The sequence below is a fragment of the Eurosta solidaginis genome, chromosome 3 (assembly GCF_040869045.1).
Source record: "Eurosta solidaginis isolate ZX-2024a chromosome 3, ASM4086904v1, whole genome shotgun sequence".
Classification (NCBI taxonomy): domain Eukaryota; kingdom Metazoa; phylum Arthropoda; class Insecta; order Diptera; family Tephritidae; genus Eurosta; species Eurosta solidaginis.
Window position 1 is genome coordinate 228,823,726 of NC_090321.1, and position 27,409 is coordinate 228,851,134.

The 27,409-nt window shown below is 38.7% G+C and overlaps 1 protein-coding gene across 1 annotated transcript in view; it reads left to right on the plus strand.

Moving 5' to 3' along the window:
- Positions 1–27,409, plus strand: part of Stacl (Stac-like) — a 765,750-nt gene that overhangs the window by 82,592 nt on the left and 655,749 nt on the right. Inside the window, 2 exon segments of the mRNA XM_067775429.1 lie at positions 10,629–10,736; positions 10,919–12,940. Coding sequence (XP_067631530.1) covers positions 11,392–12,940 — 1,549 coding nt within the window. The 5' untranslated portion in view covers positions 10,629–10,736; positions 10,919–11,391.

Here is a 27,409-nt window from a genome sequence, read left to right on the forward strand (position 1 = left end):
TATTGCATATATAAATAAATTAGCAGTACCCGACAGATGATTTTCTGGATCACCTGGTCCACATTTTGGTGGATATCACGAGAACGCCTTCACATATACATCTAAGGGCCACTCGCTTTTAAAACCCTCATTAATACCTTTAATTTGATATCCATATCGTACAAAAACATACCAGAGTCACCCCTGTCCCACCCTAATGGCGATATCTCGAAAAGGAGCCCACCTATAGAACTAATGCCCCCTCTCTCTTAAAATGCTAGTAACACCTTTCGTTTGATACCCATATCGTACAAACATTCTAGAGTAACCCCTGGCCCACCCTAATGGCGATATCTCGAAAAGGCGTCCACCTATAGACCTAGTGTCCACTCCCTCTTAAAATGCTCAGTAACACCTTTCGTTTGATACCCATATCGTACAAACATTCTAGAGTCACCCCTGGCCCACCCTAATGGCAATATCTCGAAAAGGCGTCCACCTATACACCTAATGCCCACTCCCTCTTAAAATGCTCAGTAACAGCTTTCGTTTGATACCCATATCGTACAAACATTCTAGAGTCACACCTGGCCCACCCTAATGGCGATATTTCGAAAAGGCATCCACCTATAGAACTAAGGATTACTCCCTTTTAAAATACTCATTACCACCTTTCATTTGATACCCATATCGTACAAACACATTCTAGAGTCACCCTGGCCCACCCTAATGGCGATATCTCGAAAAGGCGTCCACCTATAGACCTAATGTCCACTCCCTCTTAAAATGCTCAGTAACACCTTTCGTTTGATACCCATATCCTACAAACATTCTAGAGTCACCCCTGGCCCACCCTAATGGCGATATCTCGAAAAGGCGTCCACCTATAGACCTAATGTACACTCCCTCTTAAAATGCTCAGTAACACCTTTCGTTTGATACCCATATCGTACAAACATTCTAGAGTCACCCCTGTCCCACCCTAATGGCGATATCTCGAAAGGGCGTCCACCTATAGACCTAATGCACACTCCCTCTTAAAATGCTCAGTAACACCTTTCGTTTGATGCACATATAGTACAAACACATTCTAGAGTCACCCCTGGCCCACCCTAATGACGATATCTCGAAAAGGCGTCCACCTATAGACCTAATGTCCACTCCCTCTTAAAATGCTCAGTAACACCTTTCGTTTGATACCCATATCCTACAAACATTCTAGAGTCACCCCTGGCCCACCCTAATGGCGATATCTCGAAAAGGCGTCCACCTATAGACCTAATGCCCACTCCCTCTTAAAATGCTCAGTAACACCTTTCGTTTGATACCCATATCGTACAAACATTCTAGAGTCACACCTGGCCCACCCTAATGGCGATATCTCGAAAAGGCGTCCACCTATAGAACTAAGGATTACTCCCTTTTAAAATACTCATTACCACCTTTCATTTGATACCCATATCGTACAAACACATTCTAGAGTCCACCTGGCCCACCCTAATGGCGATATCTCGAAAAGGCGTCCACCTATAGACCTAATGCCCACTCCCTCTTAAAATGCTCAGTAACACCTTTCGTTTGATACCCATACCGTACAAACATTCTAGAGTCACCCTTGGTCCAGCTTTATGGCGACATCTCGAAAAGGCGTCCACCTATAGAACTAAGGATTACTCCCTTTTAAAATACTCATTACCACCTTTCATTTGATACCCATATCGTGCAAACACATTCTAGAGTCACCCTGGCCCACCCTAATGGCGATATCTCGAAAAGGCGTCCACCTATAGACCTAATGCCCACTCCCTCTTAAAATGCTCAGTAACACCTTTCGTTTGATACCCATATCGTACAAACATTCTAGAGTCACCCTTGGTCCACCTTTATGGCGATATCTCGAAAAGGCGTCCACCTATAGAACTAAGGATTACTCCCTTTTAAAATACTCCTTACCACCTTTCATTTGATACCCATATCGTACAAACACATTCTAGAGTCACCCCTGGCCCACCCTAATGGCGATATCTCGAAAAGGCGTCCACCTATAGACCTAATGCCCACTCCCTCTTAAAATGCTCAGTAACACCTTTCGTTTGATACCCATATCGTACAAACATTCTAGAGTCACCCCTGGCCCACCCTAATGGCGATATCTCGAAAGGGCGTCCACCTATAGACCTAATGCACACTCCCTCTTAAAATGCTCAGTAACACCTTTCGTTTGATGCACATATAGTACAAACACATTCTAGAGTCACCCCTGGCCCACCCTAATGACGATATCTCGAAAAGGCGTCCACCTATAGACCTAATGCCCACTCCCTCTTAAAATGCTCAGTAACACCTTTCGTTTGATACCCATATCGTACAAACATTCTAGAGTCACACCTGGCCCACCCTAATGGCGATATCTCGAAAAGGCGTCCACCTATAGACCTAATGCCCACTCCCTCTTAAAATGCTCAGTAACACCTTTCGTTTGATACCCATATCGTACAAACATTCTAGAGTCACCCCTGGCCCACCCTAATGGCGATATCTCGAAAGGGCGTCCACCTATAGACCTAATGCCCACTCCCTCTTAAAATGCTCAGTAACACCTTTCGTTTGATGCACATATCGTACAAACACATTCTAGAGTCACCCCTGGCCCACCCTAATGACGATATCTCGAAAAGGCGTCCACCTATAGACCTCATGCCCACTCCCTCTTAAAATGCTCAGTAACACCTTTCGTTTGATACCCATACCGTACAAACATTCTAGAGTCACCCCTGGCCCACCCTAATGGCGATATCTCGAAAAGGCGTCCACCTATAGACCTAATGCCCACTCCCTCTTAAAATGCTCAGTAACACCTTTCATTTGATTCCCATATCGTACAAACACATTCTAGAGACACCCCTGGTCCACCTTTATGGCGATATCTCGAAACGGCGTCCACCTATGGAACTAAGGATCACTCCTTTTCAAAATACTCATTAACAGCTTTCATTTGATACCCATATCGTACAAACACATTATAGAATCACCCCTGGTCCACCTTAATGGGGACATCTCGAAAAGGCGTCCACCGATAGACCTAAGGCCCACTCCCTCTTAAAATGCTCAGTAACACCTTTCATTTGATACCCATATCGTACAAACAAATTCTAGAGTCAGCCCTGGTCTACCTTTATGGCGATATCCCTAAATGGCGTTCATCCATAGAACTATGGCCTATTCTCTCTTAAAATACTCTTTAATACCTTTCATTTGATACACATGTTATACAACCACATTCCAGGGTTACCCCAGATTGATTTTCCTTATTTTGTCTGCATAGCTCTCAACTGAGTATGTTATGTTCGGTTACACCCGAACTTAGCCTTCCTTACTTGTTTTATATTGCGTTATGTTTTATTAGACAGGGACTCCGGAAAATGGAAAATCCAAGAACGCTTCGTTGAGTTTGTCGATTGTGACACAAAAACAGGAGAAGCTATCGCTGAGCTGATCCGCAGCACTCTAAAAAAGTACAATATTCCACTGGATGACTGCTGTGGGCATGAGTATGATAATGGCAGTAATATGAGCGGTCATTACAAAGGAGCGCAGAGTCATATCCTGAGAGATAACTCCCTGGCAATATTTGCACCTTGTGCTTGTCATAGTTTAAATTTATGTGGAGTGCAAGCTGCTGATTGTTGTGCAGAAGTCATCACATTTTTCGGTATTATGCAGAAATTGTATAATATCTTTAGCGCAAGCCCTCGGAGATTAGATTAGGGAAATTCTCAAGGAAAAAATTAATTGCTCCTTCCACAGCATGTCACAAACACGATGGTCTGCTCGTGTGGATAGTGTGAAACCTTTAGCAACTCACATTCCCCAAATATTGAAAGCTGTTGATGAAATCAAGCTTTTGAATCTGAGTCCAGAAACAGTAACGGATTTGAAAGGTATTGAAGCATATATGGGAAAATTTGAGTGTATCCTCTTAGCCTCCATTTGGCTCAAAGTGTAGACGGTAATCAACAATCGAAATCTGGTACTGCAAGCTTGAAATGCCACACTGGACGCGGAAACAGAAAATATACGTAGCCTGATTGATGAGTTGAAGAAGTTTATGGATCAACGGTCGATCATACTTTAAGAATGTAAGGTTCTGGCAGGGAGTATAGGAGTTGTGAATACCTTCGCAGCGAAAAGAAGGAAGATAAGGAAGCGCCAGTTCGATGAATTACCTTGCGAATCACCTGAATGTGATTCCGAAACTCAATTCAAACAGCAAGTTTTTTACGTTCTTTTGGACTGCTTGATTGGTAACATGACAAGACGTTTCGAAGCCGTAAATGACATTGCGATTAAATTTAGTTTTTTGTTGAAGTATCAGGATCTGAAGGAAGAAGAGTTCAGAGAAAAGGCAGCGGCATTCTGCACGATTTACGGTATCGATATTTCTACGGATCTAATAGATGAAATCATTCATCTCAAAGCCATCCACTTAGCGAATTTGGGATGTCATTCGCTGCCACCATTTCAACTTCTGAACAAATTTCATGACTTGAAGATGGAAGTATTATTTCCGAACATCTACATAGCATTAAGAATATTTTGCAAACTTCCTGTCAGTGTGGCTGAAGGGAAGCGTTCTTTTAGTCTATTGTCTCGCGTGAAAAATTTTTTACGTTGTACTATGAGCCAAAATCGCTTGACAAGCCTTGGAACATTGGCGTTGGAGTCCAGCCTTGCTCGCAGCATTAGTTTTGAATCGGTAATTTCCATATTGGCAGACCAAAAAAAATCGCCGCTAGGTGGCGCAAGGATCGAGATATTCGCAAAATTCTCATTTGTGGTCCGATTTGGCTCATATTTGGAACACATAATACATGGAAGAATAGAAATCGACTTGTGAAAAAAAAATCGCCGCTAGGTGGCGCAAGGATCGAGATATTCGCAAAATTCGCATTTGTGGCCCGATTTGGCTCATATTTGGAACACATAATACATGCAAGAATATAAATCGACCTGTGAAAAAAAATCGCCGTTAGGTGGCGCATGGATCGAGATATTCACAAAAATCGTATTTGTGGTCCGATTTGGCTCATATTTGGAACAAATACTACTCTACTTCCAGTAGAAGTGACATCAAAGTATTTTGGAGTTGGATGAGGGACAAGCATACGTGGCGCAGAGTCGAGTAAAGTCTTTGGAAGGATTATGTATTGAGTCACTAAATGAACTAAATAGAATGAGAAATAACAGGCAATTAAATAAAGACTAAAAACTTGAAAATAAAATAATTAAAAAAAAAATTTTTAGTTAAACGGTTTTATTGAAAACAATACTTACATGAAATAATAATAATACGAAAAGCTAGAAAATAATTAGGTATGTCCTAGGTACTAGTCATCACACTCCTTATCAATCTAGGGCGTTGATCAGACAATTAAATAAAAGCGTTGGACGCGTCATATTTCTATTGATAGTCATAAGTAAAACCAACTGAACCTTAATCAGGTTATGCTACCCCTCACATTTTTAAAAATTTCACGCGCCCAACGCTTTTATTTAATTGTCTGATCAACGCCCTAGATTGATAAGGAGTGTGATGACTAGTACCTAGGACATACCTAATTACTTTCTAGCTTTTCGTATTATTATTATTTCATGTAAGTATTGTTTTCAATAAAACCGTTTAACTAAAAATTTTTTTTTAATTATTTTATTTTATATGAAATAAAACTGACAATGTGAATTGAAAAATTTATGTATGTTATGTTATTTTTTTACTGGATGGAGTTTATTTTTCACATTATTATTGTCGAGGTCAATATGCGTCTCTCTCGATATTTTTGGTAGCGTATTAGCAGTCGACCCCTCAACTAGACTTTTACCGACAATTCAAACACCAATTTGCCTGTAATTAAAAACTCTTTAAGAGCACATTTTTTTATTTCTGTGAAATAAATTTCTATTTTTAAAATTGTTGCTAAAACCGTGCAAAAAAAATTGTTCTTGAGCACATTTTTGCACGCAAGGAAAAGCACATACGCAAAATTTTACTCTGTATGATATTCCGTTGAGAAAAAATGGTCCGCAGTGTTGATGCTAGATATTTTCATTTCCACACCTTGGACTTAAAGATTTTCCATACAAAGTTTAATTTTCAAATACTTTAAGTATTGAATATTTGAATATTTTTTTCTTTGGATATTTCATTTTTGTTCTGTAAAGTATTTGAAAAATAAAATTTCTCGTCCTGTTGGGGGGGTGATGTCCCCTATTCCGACCTGGAAATCCTTGTCAGGGGGAAGTTTGTGAATACACTCTAATATGTTTTATAGTCGTACATATGTTCATGGTTTGATCAGTTGGTCGGAATTAAGGATTAGTTATGAACCTTATCGAAAATAAAGCTGGGTCTACTTATAAGGAGTTATAATAATACTGAATCTAGTCCAGCTTTAAATGAGGCTGTACTGATGGCGCTGTGTGACAGGGTTAAGTTACTTGATATTATTTTTGTCAAGCCTGTCGACAGCGTGGGTTAAATAGCATCAGCGTGGGCGACAATAAGAATGAGAAAAGGGAAATATACATGTTAATCACGAGCCGTCCAAAATCGGATAGGCTTTGGCTTCATACCTACTATTTGCAAGGAGTTCGATGTTCGCCTAATAATTGTAGCGTCTTACCTGGGTGCAAGGATTTAAGGATATCAAGGATATATTAAGCATATCTCTGAAAACTGTCGCGTTTATCGGTTAGCTCCATCATTCACTTCTTGTCAGGTAGAAAAGTACTTTTTACAAAAGTTCATGAATCAATATTACTTGGAGTGCTGACAGGACACTGGCCATTGCCAAACTGAGAGCAGGATGGATGTTACAACCATCTTTACTATTTACATGCATGCATACATCTCGTCGAAATCTAACCCATCCTTGAACAGCCACTTGACTCCTTTTTTACCTACCCTATTTTTATCATCCCCCTCCCAACCGATTAAATTAACATACCATCTTTTCTTAATTTCATTAACTAACTTAATTTCTGTAACTTTTTATTCAATTATGTCAAAATTTAACAAAACTTTTATTAAAAGTTTAAATATAATCCAGTAACTAAGCGTGAGATAAGCGTTAGTGTAATCCCTAGCAGTAGTATGCTATAGGAGGGAAAAATTAATGAACGTGTAGGCGTAGTGTGTGGTGTTTGCCGTATGAGGCAATATAAAGAAAAAAAAGGAACAGAATAAAAAGGGAATATAAAAGGAAAAATTTAGTAAAAACCGATGCTGGAACCGCATCGGATGGCGTGTTATCAATTGACTATTATGGTGTTTTATATTATTTATCAAAGAATTATCGATTATGAGATAAGCACCTAATACATTTTTTATAATTTTCTTATTGATCTGTTATCAAAAAGTGTACGACATTTTTATGAAGGCTTATAGATATTCTGGAGTACCCGGCAGACTTTTCTCTGGCAAAAATTGGTTTGCCTATATTTAAAATGTGGGGCTCGCCCTTTTTACTCTGTATGTCATTCTTTTCTTTTTATCTTCCATTTTTCATCTTATTTTTGTCCATTACTTATTTCGTTTGTCTGCCTCGTACTTCACAACCTATTCCGAATTCTGATCCCGGTCCCACTCTCACTCCGACCCTCACTCCCGCTGTCACTTCCCTTTCCCATTACCACTCCCTCTTCAGTTCCAACTCCCACTCCCACTCCCTTTTCATACCTAATTAAAATCCCAATTCCACTCAAACACGCATTCCTATTCCACTATCGGTCCCTATCACAATTCTAATTCCATTAATACTTCATCTTTCACTCACACTCCCAGCAACTCTTTCATTTCATTCCTAATTTATGGATTCTCTATACTAGGCTTTGAATACCTTTTCCTCTTACCCTTGAATAAACTTCGTCAAAGCTATATGAAAATAACGCAAGAACAATTTTTAACTTCGCTATCAGTTATATATGTAAGATATGGATAGATGTTGCGACGTTATATTCTTTCCTGATGCTCCCAGTATATAGAGGTATTTGTCGTATTAAGTTTTCAGCAAAAAAATATTGATGCATCTGCCTCTCCCTCCTCTAAGTCTCACTCTCTCTTCAACGTTCCCACTTTCTATGCTCTTCCTCGCCCGCTCTCTTATCTTCCCTTCTTATCTTCCCCTCCTGCTCCTCTTTAACCATAAATGATTTTTTGCTATAGTTTTTAAAATAATAAGCTTGGCGAGGAAGTACCGCTGTACCCAATTTCAATGAAATCGCCCCATAATTTTTAAACTCAGCTGAGCAGAGCTCACAGAGTATATTAATTTTGTTCGCATAACGGTAATCCGTAACGGCATAAACTAATCCAGATAGATATAGACTTCTATATATCAAAATGATCTGGGCGAATATAGAAATTCATTTAGCCATGCCCATCCGTCCGTTCGTCCGTCCGTCAACACGATAACTTGAGTAAATTTTGATGAAATTTGGCATGTAGGTTCCTGGGCACTCATATCATTTGAAATGAACGAAATCGGACTATGACCACGCCCAATTTTTCGATATCGAAAATTTCGAAAAACCGAAAAATTGCGATAATTCTTTACGAAAGACGGATAGAGCTATGAAACTTGGTAGGTGGGTTGACCTTATGACGCAAAATAGAAAGTTAGTAAAATTTTGGACAACGGGAGTGGCATCACCCATTTTTAAAAGAAGGTAAATTAAAAGTTTTGCAAGCTGTAATTTGGCAGTCGTTCAAGATATCATGATGAAATTTGGCAGCAACGTTACTCCTATTACTGTATGTGTAACAAAAAAAAAAGCAAAATCGGATGACGAACACGCCCACTTAAAAAAAAATTTTTTTTGAAGTCAAATTTTAACAAAAAATTGAATATCTTTACAGTATATAAAAATTTGCGTCGCTTCGCCATTTTTTCACTTAATTTGTCTAGAATGCTTTTAATGCCATAAGTCGAAGAAAAACTTACCACTACTTGTCAAATTTGGTAGGGGCATAAAGTCTATGACTATAACTGTTTTCTGTGAAAATGGGCGAAATCGGTTGAAGCCACGCCCAGTTTTTATACACAGTCAACCGCCTGTCCTTCCGCTCGGCCGTTAACACGATAACTTGAGCAAAAATTGATATATCTTTACTAAACTTAGTTCGCTTACTTATTTGAACTCACTTTATCTTGGTATAAAAATTGGCCCAAATCCGACTATGACCACGCCCACTTTTTCGATATCGAAAATTACGAAAAATGAAAAAATGCTATAATTCTATACCAAATATGAAAAAAGGGATGAAACATGCTAATTGGATTGGTTTATTGACACAAAATATAACTTTAGAAAAATCTTTGTAGAATGGGTGTGACGCCTACCATATTAAGTAGAAGAAAATGAAAAAGTTCTGCAGAGCGAAATCAAAAGCCTTTGGAATCTTGGCAGGAATACTGTTCGTGGTATTACATATATAAATAAATTAGCGGTACCCGACAGATGATGTTCTGGGTCAGCCTGGTCCACATTTGGGTCGATTTCTCGAAAACGCATTCATATATAAAACTAAGGGCCACTCCCTTTTAAAACCCTAATTAATACCTTTAATTTGATACCAATATCGTACAAACACATTCTCCAGTCACCCCTGGTCCACTTTTATGGCGATGTATCGAAAAGGCCTATAGAGCTAAGGGCCACTCCCTTTTAAAATACTCTTTAATACCTTCCATTTGATACCCATGTCATAGAAACACATTCCAGGGTTACCTTAGGTTCATTTTCCGACATTGTAGTTTTCCCTTATTTTGTCTCCAAAGCTCTCAACTGAGTATGTGATGTTCGGTTATACCCGAACTTAGCCTTCCTTACTTGCTTTTTTTGAAAAGGACGACCCTTGGTACACTTGCCGGAATTAAAAAATGCTCCAATATAATCTTTGTCAAAATAGTACCCCTGAACTGAGTTTCAAATGAAACACGCCATAAATAAGTTTCCTTGAAAAAAGCTCGGTCCCCGATCCACTTGCCGAAACAAATTGAGAATCTACCGCATCCTCACATCCCATTGAACACACACATATACATTTTCATCCAAATCGGTTGTGTCGTTTGGGAGGACTTCCATAACAAACACACTTATAGAGGAATATATATATTAAGATTACCGAAAAGTTATCGATTATTAATCAAAAAGTTATTGATTGTTTATCGAAAAGTTATTATCAGTAGTAATCGAAAAGTAAGCGATTTGTTATCAATGTGCTGTCGTTTTGATATTGAAAATTTTCGATTTGATATCGAAAAATTATCGCTCCTTATTGAAATGTTATCAATTTATTATCAGCGCGTTCGCTTCGTTATCAACTTCTCACCGATTTCGTATGAAACATGTACCGATAAAAGTTCAATACAAATTCTATGACACTTCTACATATAGCCCGCTTTAACAAAGTCAATTAGAAACCGATGACTTGGCGATAAAGATTCTGTTCCAATAATAAAGCAGGAGTAAATGCAGTAAAAAGCCATCTTAGCCTTACTTATGTATATATTTAATTTCATTCGAAAATTGTACAATTTCTAGAATATTACAATAAATTACTAACCATTTATTATTTCTTCTATTTTCAGGTTTTGTTCAATATGCAACGTTCTAAATGACATCTACACGATTGAGCGACGGATAGCGCGGGATGTTTGAGTTTAGTTTGTGATATTTACTTTTTCTGGGTTAAAAAAGTACGTTAATTCAAAAACTTATATATTTTTTTAAACCTATTATGACTATTAAATATATGGATGTGATTATTTTATGAACTTAATGGTATATATTCTATAGTAAATTTATATCTGTGGCATATTTCACTGTTGTATTTAAAAAATTAATTTCAAAATAAATATTTTTTTTTCAAATTTTTTAGTTGAACAAATTTTGAGTTTAGTCGTAAATGAAACGAAAAGCACAAACTAAAGAAGACTTCACAAGAAATAACAAGAGGGTTTACAACTTACATAAATATATCTGAGGAAAATTAAATACAAACAAATGAAATGGAAATAATGTGATACAAATTTTTTTATTATTAATAATGAACATTTTATTAAAAGAAATAAATATATATAAATATTTTTCTAATTAAATAACAAAAAAAAAAAAACAAAACGTGTAGTGATAATTAATGAATTTCTATACATAGAAAAGTAAAAAAAAAATATAACATCCCACAAAGCTAATAAAAGACAAAGGATCCACCCTTACAGAAGCTTTACGTTCCAAACTAACCTTAAATCATCATTCTGCGAGCTTAATAATTCAACTTTACCAATTCACCTCTGCATTAGCTGGATTATATGAAATTTGCCGTATCACCATGTCACATGGGGTCGGCCAGGAATGTTTGTGATATTACCAGCTGATGAACTCATTTTGATGACATACGGTCCCGCAATACCAAGCCTTGCACCACGACCAACACTCGATTGTCTACGTGAACCTGAAATACCAATTGTAATACCACCGCGTTCATTACCAACTACAAAAGCAGCTGCAGCCTTAACATCTACTAGTGATAAAGCTCAGGGACACGGAATATCAAACGCTTTCAACAGCAGTTGTACTGCAATAAAAGGAGCATTTCGTTTCCATCACAACATTGAACTACCAGAGAGTTCTATTGTGCACAAAGCTTTGAACAGCGGCGTGCCGTCTACAGCAGCGCCGGTCTTTACTACTGCCTTTACATACGATCCGGTAGCACCACCTGAAGAGCTTGCATACGCATCGAATACTTCTTTACCACCGACACCTACACGAAGCACTTCGCGTACATCGCGCACTTCACGCACATCACAAACACGCTCGGTATCAGCAGCGGTTACACCTGAAGCATCCAATTCACAGCGTTCTAGTGTGCGCAGCGAAAGAAGTAACCGCAGTGTGCTCTATACTCACTCGCCGCCACCATCGCCGAATCTACAACAACAGCAACAGCAACTAATTTTACTACAACAAAAGCAACAGCAACAGTTGGAACAACAGAAATTACTGTTGCAAGAGCAACAACAGAAGCAGCAGCAGCTTTTGAAGCATTTGGAGCTGCAGAAGCAAAATCATATTGCCACAAGCGGTAGTTCCGCATACATCACAACAACAACAATAACACCAAACCAAATGCAGAATTATGCAGCGGGTAGTTCACGTTCGATGCAGGGGCGACCAGCACTCGAACGTAGCACTGCTTTACGTGGCGCGACACCACAACGTGGTGTTACTCCACAGCGCAGCGGCGAATCCGATCAAATGGAAGGCAATGCAGGCGCTACATCACTAAGCGCCAGTGCTGGCGGCGGCAATGGAGCTCAATTGATAAGCGGACGCGACAGTAGCCCCAGCGTTTATCTTAATCCACCCTCACCCGATCCCACGCAATTGAATTATGGTCCCGGTTGGGGACGTCCAATGTCACCAATGGAATTACCACCAGAACCGCGACCCAAATCACCAACACCAAGCAAATCATCACGCCTGCGTCCAAGACTGCATCTGCCGTTAGGTAGACTGGGTCGTTCTACCTCAACAGATCAACGTGAATCGAATCGCTTGAAAGAAGATTTACAATTACTTGTCGATAATCCAGTATTCAACTGTGAAAACTTGCGTCAACGTAATTTCGATGCGTTCTTCGAATCGGGTGAACCCAAATATAAATTACAACCAAAAACACCGGGTTCAGCACCAACAGGTTCATTATCAAGTGCCAGCAGTCAGTATTCACCACAAATAGATACGCGTAGTACGGCGAGTGGTAGCGGAGGCGGTGATTTGTTTGCGCCACTACCGAAGGAGGCAAAAGCAGCAATGAACTCGCACGCACATCAGCCGGAGATGTTGGGTCGCGATAAGCGTGCAGCGTCTGTTGGTAGTGGTGTTGTGCCTCAGAAAGGTGACAGGTGCCCCCAAAACGAAAATTTTTTCACAATAACTAATCAAATTAAGATTTACAATTTTGCAGTTAAAAAACGGCTTTTCTAAAACGCAAAGCGTGCAAAAAAAAAAAATTTAAAAAAAGCGAAGCTATGATGATGAAAGACAAAAGAAAATAATTGCAAAATTATGAAGTATCTAAAAGAGAATGCTGTGAATGCGTTTAAAACGTTATTTGGAACGAAATTTGTAAAAACTGAACCTAACCTCAAAATTTGTTAATTTTTTATTTTTATTTATGTACTTTCGGAGTTTGGTCTTGTTTTTGTTTTATTTAGTTTACAGCTTTTGTTTGCTTGCTTTTGGTGTTGCATGTGTTGTTTGTTATTGTTTTTGTGATTAAAGCACAATTTTAATTCGGGATAAACGAAGTTCTAGTACGTTAAGAAGAAAATCTGTTTTATGTGTTATAGCTCCAACCTTCACTTTTATGCTTGTTTGTTAGTATGTCATCTTTCTTTGAACTAAGAGCTTGGTGGTGTTTTATTTACGTGTTTTCATAAAAGTACTCGCTTTTGAAAAGTACCACTTTGCAAAAAAGTATGCATATTTTTAAAAGTATCCTGTTCCCAATAAGTACTTGGATCCTAAAAAGTATCCGAATCCGAAAAAGTACACGGTCTTATGAAAACTTCAGACTTAAATATGGACCCGCTTCTGAGAAAGTATTCCTTTAAAATAAAGTAACTGGCTCTGAAAAAGTAGCAGAATCCGAAGAACTACCCGGTTCTGAAAAGAACCCGATATTAAAAAACCCGATTCTTAAAAAGTACCGAGAAAAATTATCTGTGGGAGGGGGGGGGGGGGGTATCTGGGTGACGCAGTTGCATATATTACTCTGCGGTTCAAGGTTGCTGAATTAAGACCACCCTTAATTTGGAGAGTGGGTGCTGGTTCCGTCTGACAGGTTTAAGTTTATGGGGATTATTTTATAACTAGTTGACCTGTGCACCTTCAATGGTACATGAGGCCAATTTTCTTCCATGGATTGTTGGAGTCATAGACTAATATTTATGCTGCGCAATATTTTCATCGTCATTCCACTGGAGGTCGGCGCTATTAGGGATGCAGTAGATGGAATCCTATCTGTCGCTTTTACTGTAAGGGAGCTAAGTATTTTCTCAAAAATTGAGCTCTGCCAATATGAGGTCGACGGCTGTCGGGATTGGGTGTCAGGGATTGGGTACACTTTATCCATGGCAGCTTGACCTTGATTTCCTATCCTCAGCAGGCACTTACGAACTGAATGAAGTAGCACCGGTATATTGTTTTGAACTCCGCTACTCAATTGCCCTATGTTTCTGGACAGTTGGATATGGAGCGAGCTCAGCAAACGCTGGTTGCCAGCCGTCAACACCGCTAATGAACTTAGGCGCTCAGCGTAGGTATAAGGGTTCACTCAAGCTCTTCTGTCTATCGTGATTTAGTGTACAAAGGATACCGACCAATGGGAGTCCATGCAGAGCATCTCAATATCCTGGACAATTTCAGACTCGCTAACTCTTGGAAGCTAGTTTCACCGTTAGAGGGAGTCCTTCACACGACCGACAAAACAAGTGTCGAAGTGATTTGTTTTTCAACTGGGCAACTGCCAGCCAACCAAACCAAACCTAACGTAGAACAAGATTGAGCTTGAATGTTTCGAAGGAGATCCTTGCACCTACTGGGACTCATCGCGGCCCGTATTTCACAGCACTCTTTTCAAGAGGCTAACAATAAATGGGAGCTATTGTAGTGACTGTGATAAAATACTATACCGTATTTCAAGCTGCTATATTCAAGGAGAGTAGAAAATGGCGGAGCACAGATTTTAAGGCTCACTGTCATGGCAGACAGAAGCGGAAACCCATTTTTGGAGTGCGTTCTCGCCTTTTCATGGGGGTTTTTTGATATTCACCTGCAATCCGAATAAGAGGAGGTCATTGATGGTAGTTGGAGTCAGAGAAAAATCAACCAACCAACCAACCAACCATTTAGAGACATATTTCCATCAATTTACTGACAAGGCTGTCCTTAAGAAAAATTATCCGTTTCACTGATAGATTATCGAGAGGATGTTTGCCGTATTACTTTATTGTAGGTCAACAATAATTCCTTGCAAAACAAGAACAACAATGGTGTGTAACTTTGCCTTACATACTGCCATACCCACCAAAATACTAAGTGATCTGTCTTTATCTCTTAGAGTTTCAAAAGTTCAGAAAGAGCTTCAAATTGATCGAAGAAAAGTAAATAAGGACGGCCGGAAAGGATCGGAGATAACGAACATTATTTGGATCACCGGAGCCATAAAATGGTCTATGAATTGTGCAAAGGGAAGTTTTAAGGCGAAAAGCTCCTTATTTCGAGATATTAGCCAACATATTCTAAAGTAGTCGGTAAATGTTTTTGTCTACTTGTGGTTGGCAAATCTTGTAATCAGAGCAAAATGACCACCCATGGGAAAAGCACCTGACTTTTCTAATGAATTTGAGCTCTGCAACTGATAAAGTAAGGCTTTGTTTATTTAAACGAAGCCCAGAAATCCCTTTATTTAATTTTAGTAGGGAATGTCTTAACGCATTCAAATTAGCTTGCAACAGGAGGAGCACTGAGGTTCTAATAGGTCGAAGCACCACAATTGCTAGGACTTTTTAAGAATGTCTATGTCAGCATGCCAGTAATGTAGGAAGAGAAGATAGAAAATGTACATTATATAAACGAAAGGAAAGGGCGAAAATTTGGGTGGAGATTTGTGAAGCGAAAAGATATTGAGAAAATGCGAGCAGAGTAGGCAGGGATTGAACAAAGGAAAGATATTGGGCTGATAAAAACGAAATGGTGAAGCAAGGTAACAAAGATTTGGATGCTTGTGAGGGATATGATAGGGATGCGGGAGCGGGGGAGGGAGAAAGGAGAGGATGATGGACATTGAGAGGGAACGAGAAGGAGAGCTTATAAAGAGAATGACATACGGAGAGGTAGATGACAGCTTATGTTGAGCTGTTTGAAATGAATGTGAAACACTGACATCTATCACCCCATCACGACGGCCGCCCATAAAAGTGGTAAAACCGCAGGTCATTCTCAAAACATCTGCTGAGCGTTTGGTTGAATATTTGCTATTCTTCCTACCTCCTGTGTCATTCAGTGGCAAATTAGCGTGGCATTTGAGATTATATATGTATATTAGCAGACCCGGCATACATTTCAACAATATTTTTCCGTCTAACTCTGCCCTCCCACCCCCTTCACTTTTTCCTAATCCTCTTATTCACTCCTCCCTCCGTCTTTTTCGCTTCATATATCTCCATCTTCGTCTCATTCTATCTCTTTCTCAGTCTTCTTCTCTATTTTATCTCCTCTCAAGTTCTTCTCATTCTTATTCATCGCTTATTGCCTGTCCCAGAAGGTGGCATGTATTTTGTTCCAGTCCCAGCCCCAGTCACACTCCGAGTCTCAGTCCCAGTCCCAATCCTAATCTCCGGGCCGGTCCTAGTCCTAATCCCAGTGCCAGTCCTTCTCTGGTCTACTTCCTGGAAAAAATGATCGTAAATACTAATACAGCCAAATTTATATACCAAATTTCAGACAAATCGAACAGGACGTATGTAAATAGGTATGTGGGTATTATTAATTCATGTCTTTATTTCGGCTTCGCATGCATATTTATCAGTTTTACCAGGTTGATGCGACTAAATCGAATATCACAATGAAAATTACCTTAGAGCTCTCAACAACTGCTGTCATTTGATATCCAATTTACCTACATATTCTAGGGGTATCCGGGTCCACGTTTTGGCCTATATCTCGAGACCCTAATCACTCAGCGGTATAATGTATTACTGCGTACTAAAGCACTCATCAACAGCTTTCATTTGATATCCATATAACCCACACATTCTAGGGGTATACGGGTCCGCGTTTTGGCCTATATCTCGAGACCCTGTACGTCGATCGCAACTAAACCTATGTAGTAACCACCCGTGTGAGGTCTACGCAACTTGTGTGAAAGTTTGAACAAAATCGAACGACGCATCTCTTCAAACACCGGCCTAACACACATTTTAGCCTTTCTTTTTATATATGTGAGCCGGCCTATGAAAAGGTGGCTTATGACGCAAAAAAAATTACTACTACTAAGAAACTGAAGAAATGCATTGTTGGTCTTTAACAGCTGTTTCTCGCAATTTATTTTTTGAGTCATAAGCCACCTTTTCATAGGCCGGTCCACATATATAGATTTTTATTTTTCACACTTCACTATAATATTAAAACGAAATGCAGATTTTCGTTGCTTTTGAAATTCGGCTTAAAAATTGCACATGGAACAGCTAAAGACTCTCCTGAATTAAAAAAAAAATGGCATAGTACCTCTAAATCGCGGACCCCCTCAGAATCTCCGCGCCCGGGGCTAATCCCCCCACCCTATCGCCGGGCCTGGAGATGTTCTATACTTGATATTATTCGCGATAACATTTTATGTTGATATGCACGTTGTTTAATTAAACACCAAGCAATTACACGGAAGTATATCCGCACCTGAAAATATGAGTGCCGGTGCGTATACGTTACATTTTATTATTACGTATAAACATATATAAAAATTTGCAATAAAATAATATTGCGACTATAAACTAGGCCTATCCTATGTTTCAAGTTGTATCAAACTACACACGTGGTGCAAAACAAATTTAACAGCGGTTCAGTAGTTTAGCAGGCCATCGCGGACAAACAATGTGACACGTGATTTTTATATATAAAGATAATTTAATTTGAGTTTAAATCATCGACGGATGCTTCCTTCTCCTCCTGTCACATTTTATTTAGATATTTGTCAACAATCTTGTCGGATGTCATTAAAGGTTCTTAGGCTGTTTCACGTAAGTTAATTTAATGTACAAATAAAATTGATAGGAATCAAACGTCCATTTGACGGAAGTTTGTCTAACGCCGTTTGTTAGCTACTGCAGACAAAATTGAGTGACATGAGCAGCATTGTAAATTAACTAAGAGCAATCACTCTCTGAGTGCTGTGACACCACATACCAGCCATCTCTGTCATGGTTTTACGAAAAACTCGTTTACCAAAACCACAGACCAAATTGGCGTTATTAAATGAGGGAGTGGTTTTTCGCGCAGTTAATAATTTATATGTTGACTAAAGGCGTTCAACTAGACGTTGCGTAGGCGAACTAGACTACACTATGTTTTGAGAAAGCTATCAGTTCACGAAGTAGTTTTGGGACAATAAGGCAAATAGTGAACAAAGAGAGGGAGAAAGTAGAGAGGGAAATACAAAAATCAGATAAAACAGACAATTGGTGACAGAAGAAAACGCAAGATAAAAGGAGAATTGGGATGATGGTTATGATAAGGCTCACGCCGTCGAGATCAATGCTGACGCCGACAAGAATGGAAATGAAGAAGGAGCATCGAATTGGGGAATAAAATTTTAAGCCTTTTTTCAAAAGACGTCATTGTAGCAGTTGCAATATCGAGTGCATTTAAGGCTGGGATTAAGACTGTCACTAAGGCCACGGTTATGATCACGGCTACATTTAAGAAACCCATATCAGCTACTCAAAAGGTTATATCGGGGATTACTACTTTGTGATGATTTAGTTGGTAATTAATTTTACGGGTGGTCAGGATAGTAGTTACGGTAATAATTTGGCCAGTTAATATCAGGTTGATTGGCAGACCAGAGAAGCACAGTTGGACTGCAAGCATATCCATTGTGATATCACATAAAATAACTGTGTGGAGCCTACTAGGACAAAACTGTCTGAGTTCACCTCCAAGATGCTGCGGATATTCTCCAAACCCGATGCGTGTAACGAAGCTCCCTAACGTGCTCCGCCTACTACGGTAAAGTTCCCAAGTTCACGCCCCGGTCAAAACAACATCAAAATTTAAAGAACAACGTTTTTCAATTAAAATAAAGTTTTTCCAAACGCGGTCGCCCCTCGGCAATGATTTGCCAAGCACTCTGTGTGTATTTTTGCCATGAAAAGCTTCTCAGTTAAAACTCATTTGCCTTGCAGATGCCGTTCGGATTTGGCATAAAACACGTAGATCCGACCTGGCCAATTTGTAGGAAAAATTAAAAGGAGCACGCCGGAAATTGGTAGAGCAGCTGTGCCTAAAATCTCTTACGAGATTATCGCGCCTTACATTTATTTATTTATTTATTTATATGAGACTAGTAGACACCAAATTTCCTACAGCCGGTGCTTTAGGAAGAAAGGGGTAGAAACGAAGGGTTAGAATTCAAAAGCAAAGCGGCATGTCACTTTGTTATTGAAGTGTTATCGGTTTGTTGTAGGTGTTATAGAACGAATATAGACGAGTTGTATAATTGAAGATTTCTAAAAATGCTATCCACTGATAAGGACGGCTATCGGTTTTTTTTATTGTAGAGTTATTGCTATGTTATCGAAATTTAGTCGATTCATTACGGAAAAGTTTTCGAATACTTTCCTAAAAATATCGGTATACTGTCCAAAATTATCGCTTCGTTATTGGTATGTTAACAATTTTTTATGGACGTGTTATAATTTTTCTGGAAAAGTTATCGATTTGTTATAAATAATTCATAAATTCATCGTCGAAAAGTCATCGATTATATATCGAAATATTATCGATATCTTATCGAAAACCAGCGATTTGCCATAGGAACATTACCAATGCTTTGTCGGCGTGTTTTCGAAGTACCACTGGTTTGTTATGAAAAAGATACCGACAGAACTTCGATATCAAGGCGAGGATACATCTACAACCCAAAAAATAACTAATAAGAGGACGATGACTCGGAAAAAATAAGCCGACAAAAAAGCGATAACTAAAGACCGACAGGGGACGTTTGGATGTGATGGTATTGTGCTAAGCCTACCTCATCGAAGGTGCTGGGTACAAAACCAGGGAAAGGCAACATCAACATATTTAGAAACAAGTAAGGAAGGCTAAGTTCGAACATTACATACCCAGTTGAGAGATATGGAGACAAAATAAGGGAAAATCACAATGAAGGAAAATGAACCTAGGGTAACCCTGGAATGTGTTTGTATAACATGTGTATCAAATGGAAGGCATTAAATAGTATTTTAAGAGGGAGTGGGCTATAGTTCTATAGGTGGACGCCGGGATATCGCCATAAAGGTGGACCAGGGCTGACACTTGAATTTGTTTGCACGATATGGGTATCAAATGAACGGTGTTAAAGAGTATTTTAAAAGGGCGTGGGCTTAGTTCTATAGGTGGACGCCTTTTCGAGATATCGCCATAAAGGTGGACCAGGGGTGACTCTAGAATTTGTTTGTACGATGTGGGTATCAAATGAAAGGTTAATGAGGGTTTTAAAAGGGAGTGGTGGTAGTTGTATATGTGAAGGCGTTTCGAGATAACGACCAAATTGAGGATCAAGGTGACCCAGAACATCATCTGTCGGGTACCGCTAATTTATTTATATATGTAATACCACGAACAATATTCCTGCCAAGATTCCAAGGGCTTTTAATTTCGCCCTGCGGAACTTTTTCATTTCATTCTACTTAATATGGTAGGTGTCACACCCATTTTACAAAGTTTTTTTTCTAAAGTTATATTTTGCGTCAATAAACCAATCCAATTACCATGTTTCATCCCTTTTTCGTATTTGGTATAGAATTATGGCATTTTTTAATTTTTCGTAAATTTCGATATCGAAAAAGGGGGTGTGGTCATTGTCAGATTTCGGCCATTTTTTACACCAATACAAAGTTATTTCAGATAAGTACGTGAACTGAGTTTAGTAAAGATATATCGATTTTTGCTCAAATTATCCTTTTAAGGCCGAGCGGAAGGACAGACGGTCGATTGTGTATAAAAACTGGGCGTGGCTTCAACCGATTTCGCTTTTTTTCACAGAGACCGGTTATCGTCCAAGAGTATAAGCCCCTACCAAATTTCACAAGGATTGATAAATTTTTGTCCGACTTATGGCATTAAAAGTATCCTGGACAAATTAAATGAAAAAGGGCGGAGACACGCCTATTTTGAAATTTTCTATTATTTTTGTATTTTGTTGCACCATATAATTACTGGATTTGAATGTTGACATAATTTACTTTTATACTGTAAAGATATTACTTTTTTTTTTAAATTTGACTTAAAAAATTTTTTTTTTTAAGTGGGCGTGGTCGTTATCCGATTTTGCTAATTTTTATTAGGAGTACATATAGTAATAGGAGTAACGTTCCTGTCAATTTTCATCATGATATCTTCAACGACTGCCAAATTACAGCCTGCAAAACTTCTAAATTACTTTCTTTTAAAAGTGGCGGTGCCACGCGCATTGTCCAAAGTTTTACTAATTTTCTATTCTGCGTCATAAGTTCAACTCTCTTACCAAGTTTCACCGCTTTATCCGTCTTTGGTAATGAATTATCGCACTTTTTCGATTTTTCGAAATTTTCGATATCGAAAATATGGGCGTGGTTATAGTACGATATCGTTCATATTTAATAGCGATCTGAGATGGGTGCCCTAGAACCTACATACCAAATTTCATCAAGATACCTCAATATTTACTCAAGTTATCATGTTAACGGACGGACGGACGGCTCAATCAAATTTTTTTTCGATATTGATGATTTTGATATATGGAAGTCTATATCTATCTCGATTCCTTTATACTTTTACAACCAACCGTTATCCAATCAAAGTTAATATACTCTGTGAGCTCTGCTCAACTGAGTATAAAAATTTATCGCCAGTTGTTTGGCAAAACACTCCGCTTATATCTGCCATTAAAAGCTTCCAAGCAAAAATTCGTCTCCTTGCAGATATCGTTCTAAGTCGGCATCAAAAATATAGGTCTCGTCCTAAAAATTTTTAGGAAAAATTAAAAAGTAACACTACACTATTTGAAAGTGAAGCTAGGCCTTAGCCTTCTCGGAGGTTTATTGCGACTTGAACTTCTCGGTATGTGTTGTTACAAATAAGAAGCCGACGAGGCTCTTCTCAAAAAGCCTAAAGTTATTTGCTTCTGGTAAAACTACCTCTGTTACGGTTAAACTCCAACTTCTGGCGAGCTCTAACTAATTTGAAAATGTTAGTTTTCTAGACGTTCACCAGTGTGTTTACACATCGAACTTGATGAGTACTTGGTGCTCACTCACTGTTTTTTGATAGAGTTTATTGCGCTTGCATGTATGTACGTAAACCCGAGTATAATTTATTTCCCAAGATAAATAAAATTAATTGAGGTTGTAGGTTTAAACGGAATTTTTTTTATTTAAAAAGGCCTTTAGTGTTACGTTATTTTATGTTATGTTATTGATGTGGTTTACAAATATTGTGCTATGCCGAAATTTCACAATATTTTCATTTGTTATGAATGAAAAAAAAAAACAGCAAATCGAATTGCTAAAATCCCAAAAGGACACAAAAACAACAGAACGATTTTAACGTTAAAATGATGCATCGAAAAATTCGCAAGCACACTAAGACACACATGAAAACAAATTTATATACATACGACAATAATTTGAAAGAGTGTAAATTTACAGTCTTAAGAGTAAACAAAAAATAAAAAAACAAGCTATAAAAACAATAAAATTTCTACTGATGTGAGTTGTTGTTGTTGTTGTTGTAGCGATTAGGTTACTCCCCGAAGGCTTTGGGGAGTGTTATCGATGTGATGGTCCTTTGTCGGATACAGATCCGATACGCTCCGGTAACACAGCACCATTAAGGTGCTGGCCCGACCATCTCGGGAACGATTTATATGGCCACATTGAACCTTCAGGCCATCCCTCCCTCCCCACCCTCAAGTTCCATGAGGAGCTTGGGGTCGCCAGAGCCTCGTCTGTTAGTGAAACGGGATTCGCCGCTCGAAGGTGAGGTTGACAATTGGGTTGGAGAAGCTATATATTGCGCTACACAACCCCTTGAATTCCTACTGATGTGAGTCTAATTGGTTGGTACTTAGTCAATGACTTGGCTGTGCTGTGACGCAAAAATGCCAACAAATGATTAGTTAGGAGGGAATTTTGATAAAGGATAAATGAGAGTAAACAATACCATGCAGTTTAGCACTTGACAGTCAATATTATTGTAGGCCCAGATTATCGTATTGTCAAAATCTATGAACTTAAATATGGAAATGGCTTATTTTGCTGATTCGTAGTGTTGATGTTGATTTGCAAAAATTTAAGAGCAACTTGTATTGTTTATCAATTTCTTCCTATGTTAATATCGGCCAAAAAAATTCAGCTGACCCCAGAATGTCTGTTTGTGCCTACTTCGAATTACTATAGGTAGTGTTGTCTATCTAGTTATGTACTCCCTTCTTATTTCTTCTAGGCTGCGATGGTAAGTTTAGGCGGATAGTTAAGTCTTTATAAGTGAATTACAGAAAATGCTTTGTTTTGGAACTTCTGCTAGAATTCAAGCCTCTTAACTGTCGTATAAATAACTCAAATATTCAGTATATTCAAATATTCAGTATACCAAAATTTTCTTTATTTACACTACATTGGTGCTAGTACCTCAAGACAATTACAATACTCGCATACTTTACTAATAGCGTTTTAAAATCAAACTGATGCGTTATTCCGCAGCTTGTGTTGCTACTCAGAGTTGCCTCGTTCACATATGCCTCATAGGGTCTAGGACTTTTCACAACAACCCTCTTCGAGCAGCTGCTTGTTTGTTTCTAATTTCTATATCTGATATTCCTGTTTGTCTCCTAGTGTGAGTAATAACTTCTGCTCTTAGGTGATGATTTTATGACATGTGACTGTTTCTCTTTTTATTCTTCGCTCTAAGCTGTTGACTACATGTATGTTTGTTAAATTTTCCCTTCGCTCTTAGTCTCGCTGTTTACGCATATGTGTGGCTGCTTGCTTCGCTGTTGTTGTGCATTTATTTACTGGCAGCATATTCTTGTATCGAAACGCTAATATTCGCGACACTATATTATAAAATAAACTGTAAGCTGGGAAACATCCATGAAAATATGTAGTAAATCGGGAAAAAATTTGAATAAATGTCATACGGCACTAGACAGAGTTTGCTATTCGCGTACAAAACATACAAAAATCCAGCTAGGCCCTTTAGAGAATAATATACCAGGCACTGCCGTAAATAGACTAAAATTAACTTCCACACTGGAGTTTTTGTTGACCATTGGCAGAGTTATCCATTAAAGGGTTTTATTTAGACCGGACACAGATTATGTAAATACTTCTCTACGTTCTGCCTTACCGCCAGCAATGACATTGAAAGAGTGGACCATACTGAGGTGGTCGAAAACTCACATTCCTGCTCTAAGAACACCCATTTAAATAGCAATTATTTTAATCAGATAAACTAGGGAAATTTATAGTTTATCTTAATACTAGGTGTCGACATTCACTTATTATAAGTAACAAGAGACTATACATGGAAATCGCGATATAGTAGCTGCATTCTCTTTTCCAAGCGAGCTTGAAAAAAACACTTCAACTGGCCAAACAGTTTCACCTTCGGGGAAAAATACAGGTGGTGGAAGGGATATCAGCTAATTCATACTTTTTTTAACAACTCTGGCATTTCCACTTCAGGCGCAGTACGCATTCGAGACTGATCCAGATAATTACAAATACAAAATATATGAAATGCGTGCGTTTATCTGTATATATGTCCCTCTGCCGCCATTCTGTTATTTTGTTTAGTTTCGTTTATCTGCATATTCGTATGTACATTTTATTCGTTCGTTTACAATTGTTAGTGCTCTTTTTTTGGTCGACTGTTTCTTAAGCGATTTCATCTCAAAAGGGTTAGCCAACTCAATCAGCTTACTTTCCGTTGTTGCTTTATAAGCAATTCCTTAATCTACCCAGTGTTTTATCTCCTCAATTTACCCAGCCTTTTATCTCCTTAAGGTTGCAAAAAAATCGGCTAGATTGTTAGCGTGGAATTAACGTGTAGGTATTGTCAGCGGAAGTTAACGAAAAGGTAAATATATCTCAGTGCCATGCCCTAATTTTTAACATCCATTAATACGAATCGATTGGATTATTCGATTTCCTCAAATCCAATGTGTCGAACTTGTTGGAGTTTACTACTCATGTATCTACCGTACTTAGGAATAGCCTGCCTACTGACGTCATCTACACAGGAAAGATTCCGGTTTAAAGATAAGTGAGGCGTATAACTCCATCCGACCACCGCTGAGTTATCTCCTGGGGATAATAGAAGAATATTAGAACAGGGCAATGAACTTGCTATGGACCAAAATGGGTTGACTACGAAGTCTCAAGGTCCTTATGGTCATGCTTGGATAGGAAAGGCACCAGCTAAATTGTCAAAACGAACATATCTGCGGTGAGGGTACTTACGGGTGTCATCGCAGATCATTGTGCTATCGCACCAATGCTCCAACGGTGGCGAACACCAACAAGCTCCCTCTGCAGGAGCTGTCGGGATGAGGAGGAGTCGATCTACCACTTTCTCTGCCGATGTCCGGCGCGTCAAATAAGAAGGCTAAGATTTCTGGGCTCACGGTTCTTCTATAGCCTAGCAGAGGTTGGAATGGTGGACGCCTCTCTTCTTCTTGGGTTCATCAGGAAAAGCAACTGGTTCGTTATGGACTACAAGTAGGTATTAGGGTTGAACGAATGCGGCGCCACCCTGCACTTATTGAGGGCACTCACAATAGACAAAAATGTCTCCGAGTGGAAGTGTGGATAATAGCAACATAAAGTTTCCCACTCCATTCTAATGTCTTAACTTAACCGCATGCCTGAAAAATAGAACACAAAAGGTGTGCTTTAAGAACTTTCTATATCGCTTGGTAAATGTAACGTCTGCTGTGCCGCAAGGTAGCCATCTAGGACTGGTTGCTGGAACTTAATCTAACCTTGGTGCTCGCAGTCCCGTCCATTCCAACATCATCCGATAATTCGATTATAAATTCATATGAACTAAGTCATATGTTAAAGCTTAATCTAATTTGTAGATTCTTATACATATCTCTATACACACCCACATTCCGCCCATCTTTAAAGGCTATTGCACAACTAGTCTCTAAGATTTTGTTAACCCGTAGCTTAAAGAAATCAAGAAATAATTAAAAAAGAAACAATGGAACCAAAATCACAAAGGGGTTGCTCTCGATAACAACCATTATCGACGAGCTTTCAGACTATTGTCGATGAGTTGTGGGCTTCCATTTCTTTTTGGTGAGATATCGATTTGTTATCGGCTTGTTATTGGCGAGCTATCTATCTTTTTTTCTCAAAAGGTTGTTAACTTGCTCTCGGGGTGCTATTGACTTGTTATCGATGTATCTTGTATTTGGCGTGTTATCGGTGTGTTATCGTATTCAAGTGTTATTGGTTTGTTGCGGTCAAAAGATACTCTTAAGTGATCTCCTAAACGAATACCGAAGAAGGCCAATAAAAATAACGAAAAACTACACCGCTTTGCACATTTCAATAAACAATAAAAATTGTTTCGAATTTTGTACAATCTCTTTTGTTATTTTACAATCGGTTTTGTACGATGGATTTAACCAAACCGAACAAAGGAGTTGTTTACTTTCTCTACAGGTAAACTTGCTTGTTTACTTATCACACTTAATGAGTACTTCATATTCAACCCGTTTTTCTTTTCAAAAATGATTTCTTTCACAACTTTGCAACGAACCTATAGCCTATGATTTTTGTGCTGATTGCACACGCACATCAAAATGACGTTCCATTAAAACAAACAAAGCTCGTCAAATTACAGTAAGCCCTATTTCCTGCAAAAATATTCTGCATGACTCCTGGAAGTAAATCCAAACATATCTACATGTGGGGTGATGAGTGGCAGCATTAGTGTCAATATTGAACACACATCCGCTGCGGGTAAACCACTCCATGCTACACACTGCTTTGGTAGCTAAAATGCCATCCCAACCTCAAACCGCAGAGCAGTCAAGTGTGAATGTTCGGTTTTTGTTGTGACTGCATTGTGCATACAAAATTTTTAGTACAATATACATTGCTTTTGTTGTTTTGCATTGTTATTGTTGCTATGCATACACACAGTCATAGGGTGTGAACGTTAGGCATTGCACGTAAGCGCATATGTACCTGGGATGTTGCAAATATTTGCACTTCCACAAAAAAGCAAATGTTTACATGAACGAATTTTTTGCTCTTTTGGGATCGTGGAAATGACTGAACAAACTCAAATAACTCCACGGTCCCATGGATGACTTTCATATTGTACTATTAACATGGAAAAGCAGAACATTCAATTGTTATAGATTGGAAAGATTTTCCGCCCCTGTCTAACTACATTCTCGTGCGGCGAAGAATGAAGAGAGATGTCTCTCTGGAAGGGAGAACCTGAGGCAGAACGGCTTGAGCGCGAAGAGGCACTGATTGATAGGAATAATGCATGAAAATCTACCCAAATCTTCGATGTATAACGG